Source organism: Symphodus melops, assembly GCF_947650265.1.
Source record: "Symphodus melops genome assembly, chromosome: 1".
NCBI classification, from domain to species: Eukaryota; Metazoa; Chordata; class Actinopteri; order Labriformes; family Labridae; genus Symphodus; species Symphodus melops.
The window spans coordinates 41,261,334-41,273,519 of NC_136691.1; the positions used below are offsets into that span (position 1 = coordinate 41,261,334).

The 12,186-nt window shown below is 42.0% G+C and overlaps 1 protein-coding gene across 5 annotated transcripts in view; it reads right to left on the reverse strand.

Moving 5' to 3' along the window:
• mctp1a (multiple C2 domains, transmembrane 1a) overlaps positions 1–12,186 on the reverse strand; it is a 119,932-nt gene that overhangs the window by 12,744 nt on the left and 95,002 nt on the right. For 4 of the 5 annotated variants that reach the window (XM_079337691.1, XM_079337690.1, XM_079337693.1 and 1 more), the window contains 2 exons: positions 10,917–10,973; positions 5,210–5,308 (listed from right to left, as the gene is read on the reverse strand). In XM_079337691.1, the coding sequence (XP_079193817.1) occupies positions 5,210–5,308; positions 10,917–10,973 (156 nt within the window). The remainder of the gene's footprint in view (positions 1–5,209; positions 5,309–10,916; positions 10,974–12,186) is intronic. The other variant, XM_079337692.1, reaches the window with a different exon arrangement.

Below are 12,186 nucleotides of genomic sequence, written 5' to 3' on the forward strand. Positions count from 1 at the left end.
AGCTCTCACATTCACTCATCCTCATGAGTGGATCCATCACTGGTGTATTAGGTTCAATCAAGGACTCAGTTTTGTGATGCTTTCTATGATATTGTGACAAATTCAACAGTATTTCTATACGACTTTTTCTGTTTGGAGACTTAAAGGCACAGCTAATTAAATAAAATATGTGAGGCCTCCCCTTTCTATTGGCTCCTGTACACAGACGTGTTGCACTAAAATCATGTTACAAATCCAACAGCTCTGACAATAATTCTCTGAAGGATGATGCAGCATGGCTTGAATCAGTCAGACAGATCACGTGAGAAGCCTGCCTAATGAATTTAGCATCATGTTGTTAATCACAACTGCAGGTTAATCTGTAATACATTATGCTGACATCTAATAGTTAATGTTAGTCAGGTAAGTTATCTAAAATATGCATACTGCATATTACTGTTTCATAAATAAAAAAAAGTGCACTGAGAATGTTCTGGATGTAAAGAAGAGAGTCTTTGACATCAATTACCTCTCATCAAGTTGAAATATTTTTTAGTCTTTTTCTTTGTTGTCAGAGATTTGTTTTAATTGCTTCTTTGGGGCTGAAAGAAATATATTTATTTTTGGGTTATGTCCAAAGTTTGCATCATTGTTTGGATGCTTGCATTGGGATATGAAATCTTTGCCAAGCACCAATCAATTCAGCATTGAGCCACCCTTAGTGCAAGTTTTTTGTGCAGGCTGCATCATGGGAGCGCTTCCATCAGGGGAAGCAGCGACGGGGAAGGCTCGTTAAAGTGATGTGAGTTGTTTGCATGCGTTAAGGAGAGACAACCCTCAGTAACACCAGAGAGCGCCCAGGGACACACACACACTCCCTCACACACATACAAAGACACAGCCATGTTAGGCTAGCCACACTGCGCGTGCTGGTAAATTGAGGTAAACAAATGTGGTAAACTCCTTGAAACACTTGATTAAATATTTAACAAAGGAAAGATGCACAATGCCTGTGTACTCGACTGCTCCACTTCTCTTTCAGAGATAAAGCACCATGGTAGAGTACGTTTAAAAGCAAAAGTGCAAAGTGTGCAGTTGTAAACTTAGCAAAGACAATTTGTTCCTCACTGACCCAAGGCCTAGAGCTAAACAAGAGAGAGGTCACTGAGGACTCAGCCTATAACGATGGACTCAAATATCTGTCCTATATTTACTGGGTGGAAATAAGGAGAGCCATCTGAGACTGTTTTAACCTCAGATCATGTTGTTCCCGTTGCTGATTTATGACGTAAAAATGGCAAACCTAACCGATATAATGTAGCAGCATACAGTATATACCCATCACACAGTGAAATAAGTCTGAACCACAAGTAGCTGCTGTTCATTGCTGCTGTGCTAAAATTGCACCTGTTTTTCTTTGTTGTTCTTGTTGTTTCTCTCCCTCTGACGGCACAGTAAAAATTGAACTGTCACATAAAACGTGACAGGATGCTAATATGTGGCTCCCAGAGGGCATCTGAAAGCGCTCTTGTTGGTTTTGTAACTGTAGAGGGAGTCAGCCTTCCTCCCGTTTCCATCCGAAGAAAAAGAAAAGAGAAACATTGAGAAGTTGAGATTGTTGAGGAATGCTTTAGGGGTGACACATATTTAATGAACTAAGTCTGTGCAGGAATTAGGAATGACAGAAGTATAAATACTCTATAGACTAGGATATACTGCATATCTGATGTGCAATGCTTTGCCAAGTCACAAACCAGTTAAACATGGAAAAGTGCAATAGAAACAAATTAGTTAAGATTGCATGTTTTACTGGTTAATTAGTTCAGTCTATTGAGTAGGTTCCATATATGGTTTACAATGTTAAGTTACTGTAATACATACTGTATACAAAAATCTATCAGGAGTATAAGTGTATAGAAAAATTCTCATAGTGTGTATTTGTTCATTTTTATGAAAACATGTGATCATTAATTATTTGCATTGCTGAGTTGTTCCAACAGTATCTCTTTATGTGTCGAAAAATGTGTAGCCAGAAAAATACAATACAGAGCCTCGTGTATTGACCATATTAGTACTTTGCTACTTTATGAAGACAGAGGCAAACTATGTAAGCCAATAATTGCCCTTAAAATTAAAACTAATAAGTCGTCTGTGTCTATTTTAAGTATAACCTACTCCACTGGGGAGCCATGAGTCACAGATTTGACCCACTGGGAGTTAACTTAAGAGAGACTTTTAGGGTGGGTGGGGGGGATAGAAAACTTGGGAATCCAGTGGCCTAGAAGATCATCTCATCTCTGTCAGGAAATGACAACAAGACGAGACAAAGGCCCTGCGACTGGCCTCGAATGCCACCATGCAATCTGGCAACAATCCAGAGCCACATGAAAGAAGCAGATGTTCCTTCTTTTTTCAATGTTGCAGTTTGAATAAATAATTTATTTCATACACAACAACTAATCCATGAGCAAATGTGGGGAATACATCTCTATTTCCCCTCCCTCTCTTTACATCATAAGCACATAAATATTTGTTTAACTAGGGTGTTGAGATGCGCTGCACGTCTTTATGTCCCTCATCAAGCAGCTCACATACAAAAAGGCAACAATTGAGATGTAAAAGGGCGTCCTGCTCCCTTAGGCTTTAGGTCTTGATTCTTAGAATGATACGGGTGATGCATAATTAGGGGCATGACCGATCTGACTGCAATCGGCAGCACCTTAATGGTTTGTCAGGTGGCTTAAGGCTTCTTTGCCTGTAATTTTTTTTGGACCAAAAGTCTGATAGTCAGCATTTCTAATATTGCAACTGCCATGGACAGGCATCCAAAACAGCCCTTCAGAAACCAATAAGTGATGTCACTCAGACCAAGTCCATGTTTATATACAGTCTACGGTGTAAACGACATATAGCACATTGAGGGCTGCCTCTTAATAGCCAAATTCAAACTCCAGTTAGGACTGTCAGCTCAAGGTGGTACAGACAGAAACAATGGTCCTGAGTACTCATCAGTCTCTTCAACCAGACTAGTCCCACAGCAAGGAGAAATTTACACATGTAAAAAACACGGGAATGGGGGTTTAAAAGAGAGAAAAAAGGGAATAGAAGAAAGAGTTAGAGGTGATGCTGACTTATTTTCAGTTTGACCTCTGTCTCCTCTCCTAAAGAGAAAGGTTTCTGTTGTTACAACGTGTGTGTGTGTGTGTGTGTGTGTGTGTGTCTAATGTGTCTGGGTGGCAGGAGGTTGTTTGCCACTGATCATCTTTACCCATCACCCCTGGGGGCCTCTCATCACCTCCACCACACCAACCACTCCATCAGACTCAAGGTCGGGCGCACACCCACACACATAAATGGCCAGCGCTCCAAAAACTTCTGCACTTGATCACTTTCCCTTCCTCGCCTCCTGCTGAACGCCACCCGACCCCCGCCTACCCTGCACCCCCAGCCTGCTACATCCTCCCCCCACTTTGCCTCACCTCTGCTCCCCTGCTCCTGCACTATCCTTTGCCTGTCCTTCCCAGGATCTAGCCTGGCAATGTGTGATGAATGGGACAACATTACTCTTGTCCTCTGTTGGCCTGGTTTAGCTGCTCCCGCCCATCTCCCTCCATCTGTCAGTTTGTCTATCTGTTAGTCTGTCTCTGTCCCCCGGTCTGAGTTCGTTTGAAAACATTTGCTTTGTTTCCTAACCCCGACCCTAAAATAAAGGTGCACGTGTTTTTTGGAAAAAAGGCAGGTTTTATGATTTTGTAAGGAGGGTATGTATTTCCATGAGCCTTTTCTATTTAATTAAGAATTTTTACAACACCACACTTCAATTTGTTTTAATCATTAAATTTCATCCTACACGTGTGTAAGTTCAATTCCATTCCATTCACCGCCTCTTTCTGTAAAACTCTCGCTAACTTTGGCGCTCCTTTAATCATATATTCAGGTTCAGAGACACTCAAGCAATAGGAACAGCTGTAACAGCCACTGTTTTAAACTTTGTTTTGGAAGGGGGGAAAAAAAAACGACGAGTGCGAGAGTGCATCGCTGTGAAGTGAGGGGGATCACATCTTCAAAAAAGTAAATAAAATATGCATCCTCTCTGTGCTCATTACAGATTTATGACTCTTGTTAAAAGAAAAGGTGGCGGCTGCCTTCTAACATGTCTGACTTTCAAATTCAGACGACATTGCTGTCAAGTGTTGTGCTCCACATTCTGTCCAATGAGAGACCAGGGGGGCTGAGTGTGTGCCATCTTCCACATCTTATTTGGTGAGAGTCACGTCGAGAGTTACTTTGGGTGAATGAGAGCACACAAGAACTCCTCACCTACAGAGCAACCAGAGCTCATTGGAATCCTTTGATGCATAGTTCATCAGTCAGAAAGTTCAGTTGGTTCAGCTGCTTGCGTGTATGTGATTCAGAACAATAACAGTTGGGGGAGTCGACGTTGCTGCATTAGGCATAATGAGCATTGGGATTTGCTCCAGCAATATGAAATTGTTTTTGCTGTTTCTTCAGCAACTTTTTAAGAAAAGAACGCTCACAAGTGCATTCACATCACCCAACCACCCACAAATGAAACTTGGTGCACACATACCCACTTGGGGTTGTGAACTCCTGAGAAAAGTAGTTTGTTACGTGCTTATTATTTGTGACTTAGGGGTCATAAGGTGTGAAAACAATCATTATTTGTGAGAGGAATCTAATTAGTGCTTTCCAAAACAAAAATTCTAAATAGGAGAGGCTTTCATTCCCTTATGGCCCCTCTCTCTGCACAGACTACATCTAAAGCAAGTACAATTACACTCTAGTCACTCCTAATGTCACCTTTTAGTACCCAAGAGTCAAAAGTCCCACAAGCAAAACACAGTTAACACTCTGTTGCACTACACTCTACAGCTGTCACCTTGCAGTGTGACACGTTTACAGTGCTACAGGCAAGTCACACAAGAAGACGGGAGCAGCCTTCCATGCTGGAGCCCCATTAGCTCCCCCATCACCTTAAAGAGCAGGCAGAGGCTGAGGCCATGTGGGGGGGTTTGGGTTGCGGGCTGAACGTGCAGTGCATAGGTGCTGACTGAGACGCGGACAGGGGGACAAGGGGTCTTAACACAAACCCCGACAGGACGGCAGACAGAGGCCGCCAGACAGACGACAAGCTAACTAAGAAACCCAGAAGACAGCAACACACACACTATCAGGAGTCAGTGCCAGAGCCACACACATGCCCACTTACCACCATCGCCCGTATCCACTCAAAGTGCCAGGAAGCCAACATATCCTCGAGGATATGGTTTTTATCACGGCTGTCCTCCCATGGGTCTGGTTTAGGGTCCTTGTGGATAGATTACAGTGAAATGTTCTCTTTACAACCCAAAGAAATAAGGGTGAAAGAGTTAAAGAAAGAATGTGGTGTTTCACAGCTGGCGCCTTATAAATGATGCTCTGGCCAATGAGCCAAAACTAGGCTGCAGTTTGTCGGAAAGAATAACTTTGTTCTCAACTTATGAACTTTAGGGACTGTAATAAAAAAGCATTGCAATGGAAAACAGTGTTGTCCTTTCTTGGTACTCACCTTTGTTTGGACTTCAAAGTAAATATATTGATCAATGAAAGGCTCACATTTTTGGGTCCATTTGAACAGCTCAGAGAAGCAAGTCTTTAAACTTTGCATTAACAACGCGTATGCTGTGAACTATGTTAATGTTACGGTGTACTGTCCAAGCTAGAAAGAAAACAGAGTGCAAAAAAACAAAATTGCATTTAAATAACAAAGGCCGAAGTTAAAGTAGAATTGTAGAAAGAATAGCAAAGAGTCAGCGAACGAAGGAGAAATGAGAGAAAGCAAAAGACAAAGAGGGAGATATGCATCTTGGGGGAATAGAGATAATAAAAGATGATCCACCTGATGTATGTGTGTGACAAAAAGGAAAAACAAATAAACAACGCAATGTATTTTGCATAGAGAGACAATACCCCGCCATGCCTCTTTCACCCTCCTTTTTGTTTTCATTCCTCCCTCTATTAGCAAAACATGATTAAAATGCAGTTCCTACCAGCGTCTCTGCTGAACAACGGGGGGAAAAAAAATCAGACTGTGAGATGGAAAGAAAAATGAAGCGGAAAAGTCAAAGCATCTTTTACTGCGTGACGCTTTTCATCCTTCAGAGGCGGCGGGAAGGGAAGAACACAGACATTCAAACTTTTTTCTCTTCCCCTCTGTCTCTCTCTCTCTCCCATTCTTCTCAAGAGCAAAAAAACCCCCCTGATACCTGAGGACAACCCTACTGCATTACAATCTCAATAGCCTAGCAAGAAACAACCTTTTCAGTCACACTTTTTTTCACAGCATTGATATAATTCCCATTGCTCTCTTTAGTCCAATTACATTATGCCATGTTACTATCTGAGCGATCGAGACTGAGATCGAGAGGAGTGCCGGGGCTAAGAAAGGTGCTGCAGAGCTAAACGTGCAATCTGGAGATAAGTCAAAAAACTTGCTCTGTTTTAAATATATTCACACTGACACAAAGTGTATGGCTTATTTAACATTACATGGAGCAGGGAGCCTTGGTACTTGTTTATTGATACACAAAGAAAGAGACTGCTACTTATAGAATGACGATGAGGAGGACAAGAGACGTACAGACAGAAAATAAGTGATTCTATAGGTTAGAATAAGTCACTTAGAATTGCTGTGAGGCCCGCAGGTTAAGAACTCAATATGTATTGGAAAACACACCGGGAGTTATATGCTTCCTAGATAACCATTTATGATCACACACATGCACACGGTTGGTTGGGTTTGTGTGTGTGCACATGTATGCGTAGAAGTCATGTCTACAGGCAAAGCAGCAAAGGTTGAACGGCTGTCTCGGCACTATAGATGAGAAAAGGATAAAGAGATAGTAGGGTGCGGCAAGACAGCTGTGTGGCAGGAGAAATGGAGGATGGAAAGCTCGTGTATGCTCTGTTTTATAAACCCAGTGCAGCATTTGCATTGCACTCTAAAAAATGACGGAAGAGCCATGCATCTAACTTTTTGGAAACTTTTTGGATCACTAATTGGGTGGGAATTCTCTGACATTATACCCTGTTAGAACTGTTATTACTATATACTGTTATCATAAAGTGTACTGCAGTGTTACTGTGTTGCAAATAGTATTATCAAAAGGAGTACATCATTGTAAGACTACTGTGAATAAGCTGGGACTGGTTGTAGTTCTCTAATTTGTCAAATACTTTGCTCATGAGAGGGAGAAAATGAGCAAACAGGAGAGGAATGTGGTTTGTGTAATATAGATAGATAGACATAGAGTTAGAAAAGAGAGGGAGCGCACCAAGCAGTAAGCCCGTGAGCAGTACATGATTGCAGTGTGTATCTTATCTGTGTCAGGTCCTCCTGAGGCTAGTGGAGCCTAGCTGAGCGGAGCACGAGCGCTTCAGTGACCAGTCAACCGTGTGAGGGTAATCTCCTCACTCCTTCAGTCTGTCTCTCTCTCTGTCCCTCTCTCCTTTTTCCTAGCCCCCACTCCCTCCCTTGGAAGGCAGCTGCGCAACTGCGCGCGCACACACACACACACACACACACACACACACACACAACTGAGACGCTTACACAGACACACAAAGGCATTTACCAGCACAAGCACTCATACCCATGCAGAGCCTAAAGGTGATTGTCTCGGCTCTGGACAGTGAGCCTGCAGGTGAGAGGAGACATCACAGGCTACACTGCTCGCTCAAGCAACTGCAGCTAGTAGTCTGTAAATAAAGCCATGAGAAGCTGTTTTCTGTTTCACACTCCATCCCAGGCTCATGACGTTACTTCCAGCTTTGCTAGAAGATACTAAACAAAAGTCTTAAAACATTGAACTAATTCCTGAAGTGGCTCAAGTTAATTTCATGAAATACACATTGTGCATTAAAAGTCTAGCATAATAAAATGTCTGTTGCTGTCTGAATGAAAACAACCTTTCATAATCATTTCCAAAACACATCAAACAATTGTCATGGTGCTAAATTTCGGATAATATTCAGCAATTATTTGTTCAGGTGATATTACAAAAAGATAGATTGAATGATTCAAACTCAGCCTGGGAGTATTCTGTTAATTATTCTCAGACATGAAATCTAACTGTCTCACTGTAACCTGTAAACCTGCAAGAAACTGAATCAATGAAAAAAGTGATTTATTGGAAATGCCAACATCACTTCATGTTAAATACAACATTGGTTATTTCTCTTTGTACATTTTCAATAGCTTTAAGGCTCAATAATAAATGTTGTGTACTGGGAAAGCATGGAAACATGTGCAAAGATTAGTTTTATTAAAAGGTAAGTATAAAGGATAGAGGCAGAATGCACGTCTAATAGAAGGCAAAATTCCATGTTGAAGGTCAGTAAACACACATGCAAACTGTGGAGCGGTAGGGGGAGAGGAAATAAAAAAATTAGTTCACATCTCACAATCTTTCACCATTCATGAGGCTGCCTGCTTGGTTTAAACAACTGAGCCGTCCCCATCAATTAGCCTGGATGCGGGACTTTCATTGAGATTAAGTGACTAATATCAGTGCTTGCTCACAAGAAAGACACTTTTCACGTCGGCCCAACAATCTGTTAAGTTGAAACACATGTGGTGATCCAAAGCAAAAAGCCTGCAAGGGGTCCTCTATGCAATGAAAAACAGGTGCTCTACTTTTTGGACATGTAATACCCCATTTAGCCTCTGGAGCAAAGGTTATCCAGCTAATAGCTGCCTTGTGTTGCACTGGGAAGAGTTGTGCACATGGCTGGAGTAAACATCTGGGACAGATTGTACATACTTGCAACATATGCTTCAAGTTCAATTAAAATGAGGCCTTGGCATATTTATTAATCCCCCCCCCCCTCGTTTCTCTCTCTGCTGCTCTCTCTCTCTCTCTACTTCTCCCTCCACTATAGGGCTGTGCCATTAAAAAAGGTTTCTCTTGGACCTGTCCTTCATACTCACGCATACAATCTAAATCTGTACCTCATGTAAAATACTTTATATCCAATGCAAAAGAGAATTTTGTTAAGCCGAGAATCTCCATTTGTTCAGCACTTAACCAGGTTGGTGAGAGGGCAAAGGGAAGAGAAAGAAAGAGGGGGTATGTGTAAGAATGAAAGAAAATAAAAAGGCAGGGAAGGGGCGACTGAAGGAATCGTAGAAGGAGAGTGGGTGGGGAGAGACATGTAGGCGAAGAAAAAAGAAAAATGCCCCCTTTTCAACTTCCCCACGGCTCAAATGAAATGCTAACAGTCGAGAGGAGCAATAGATCAAAATGTATGAAGCCAGAGTTGGTAAATTGTAGCCTTTGTGGCGGCTGTGCTATCCAGCGTCCCAGCCCTGTGTGAGCACAGAGAGCAGGCCCTGTTATGTGGAATAATCAGTTTGGCACCAAATCTGACAGAGGCCGCAGAAGCTGCTGCTGCACCTCATTTCAATATGAAAGTCCAAATGTATTTCATATAATCTGCAACTTTTCAAATGCCTCTATTTTTTTTTTTTTTTTTCCCCAGAGAGGAGGAAGGAAATGCACTGATGGAGGGCAGACTAAATAAGGGGTAAAAAAGAAGGTTCAAGGTTGTCTGCTGCATATCTTCAGTCCCTCCCAAACACACACACACACACACACACACACACACATGTCTCAGCCTCAGAACTTCACAGCTATGAGAGTTTGCTTCTGAATCACTGTAGAGGATGTACTGCTCACATATCACTGTGTGCTCATCGCCCATCTGACTGATTGCCTGACTGCCTTACTGATGGGCTGACTATTTGACCATCTGCACCATAAATGTGCTTTTTTAACTCTTTTGTTAAAGGCTTGCACTTGTGACCCTTCAAATATTTGAGAGGGTGTAGCAGAGCGGCAGCTACATAAGTAAATTCAGCATACAGTGTCCAGAGGCAAATCATTTTCAGATATCAAATTGCATGGTCAAAGGCCTTTACAATTACCATAGCAAACAGCCAGAGTTTTCCTCCAAAAAGATTACCAAAACAGACCGTGCAATTTACCACATCTTAGCCTCCTAACCTTTCTATTGCTGGAGTGTGGCTGTAAGGCATCAAGTATCAGTTTAAGTAAATTCAGAATCCAGATGATTCAGTCGAGGAAGCTCACTGTTTTCAAAGTGAGAAGTTTGGACCTCACTTAAAAGCTCACGTTATGATTCTGCTCCTGTTTACCACGGCTCCACTCTCATCAGACTTTGAGCTGCAACCACAAAACAGTTTCCATCCCAACTGTGCCTTGCCAAACACCAATGAACACAGAGGTTGGATAAAAAGCTGTGCCATTTCAATTACAATTCCCAAGTGGAACACTGACATGGTACTGTATGCTTTCCAGTGGCATTTGTTTCAGGAGCTGTTCCTACAGTGTAAACGAGCGGAGGCAGTAAAGCAGCCACCTGTTGTTACCTGATAGTGTCTGGACAAGCCCAGATGCTGTTTTACTGGGACATAAATGAGCGGTGAATGGACCTAAATAGCTAACTAAGCACTTTATATGCGTGCATGTTCTCAGGAAGCAGGACTGAGGCAGAAACGTGTTACAGGCGTGAATTCGACAAAGTGTTACACTCAGAGAAAAATAAGAATAGCGTACCGAACTGCAATAAAATCCCAAAAGCAAAGCAAACCACATCGAGGAAAGGTGAGAAATGTGCCATGTGTATGCCTACAGAGGACATTTTCAAAGTTTAGAAGGCTGTACAACCACAGTCCATGTGTTTGTGCCTCAGGCACCAAGAATAACTGTACTGGGGAGGAGATGGGAGGGGAAGATGGACTCATTTTGTCCGTCTGTTTGTGTTTTCGATGTATGAAGCAGTGTCAGCCCCCCCTGAGGCAGTGTGTTTGGTGCATGTGTTTGTGTAAATGTAACTCTGACAGAAGACATAATTACCTTGTCATCTTTGTCAAAGTCCTCATCCTCATCCTCCAGAAGGTCCTCCATTGCTTGCTGACAGTTGCAACAGAGGAAAGAAGGGAAAAAAAGAGAAACATAAATGTTTTGCGCGTCACAGAGAAGATAAACATTAGATAACATAGGGTTAACATAATCAGAACAGCTAAAGAGGCGTAGTAAAGCTGATTGGTTATGCTAGAGTTTCTTAATGCGTATGGTAAGCATGCAGATAGCTCAACTATTAAATGGGTGTGTGCTAATATGTCACAAGCCTCTGAAATGTTTAGAATTCGATTTTATTTTAAGAAACATTCAGTTGTTCAAATGTGCGGCCACTTCCGGACATGTAAGTGAAAGCTTTGCCTTTGATTTTTCAAACGGCTAAGATTAAAGTCTATTCATACACTGAAATCGCTTTGCACAAAAGCAGTTATACCCTTCAGTGGGACGAGACAGCAGATCTCGTCTTTTTCAGATTCTTCTGACCTCTTCAACCTTTCCAGTCCTCTCTCACCTCTACCGTCAGCTTTTCCATCGCTACATTCATCTATCTACAGTTTCACATGCGCTCACAGAAAGACGCTCCACAAGAGAAGAAAGAAGAAAAGCCTGCAGCAAAAAGAGGAAGTCACAAAGAACAGCAACTATGTGCTTCAGTGGTCCAAAACCGATGAAACCGGAGCTGATGTAGCTCTGAAGCCCCCAGATACCATGAAAAATACTGTACAACACGGAGGAAACACAGTCAGAAAAACACAAAGGCAAAGGAACATATGGATACATATACTGTCTTACGGAACAACAATTCTGTATTTTGGTGAAAAGAAAGCCAATAAACAAATGTCTCGGCATGTGTTGAGAGAGCAGCTTGTTTGGAGAAACTGTATCTGATTACTGTTTAGTGTTACCAAACGTGTGTCTTTGTTAGCATGCACACATTCACATGTGAAGTCTGATGTCAATGAGGCGAAAAAACCCAAAGATCACTGCTGCATCTCTCATCCACTCTCTTTCCGTCAATCACTCATCAAAGCAAGGTCATATTGTTGCTCTTAATTTACATAAACAAAGCACCATATCATAAACCCCACAGCTGTCAGCTCCAGCATTTATCTGTTTCTCATTTTTGTGATACCGAACCCCAACCCCCTTAAAAAAAAATAAAAAAAATCATTGCATGGCCTCAACATCCCCACAACCCCCTAACCACCTCAGAAACAGCACAAACTAGTTTGGAGAAATCCAAAAATTCATCACTTAACAAGAC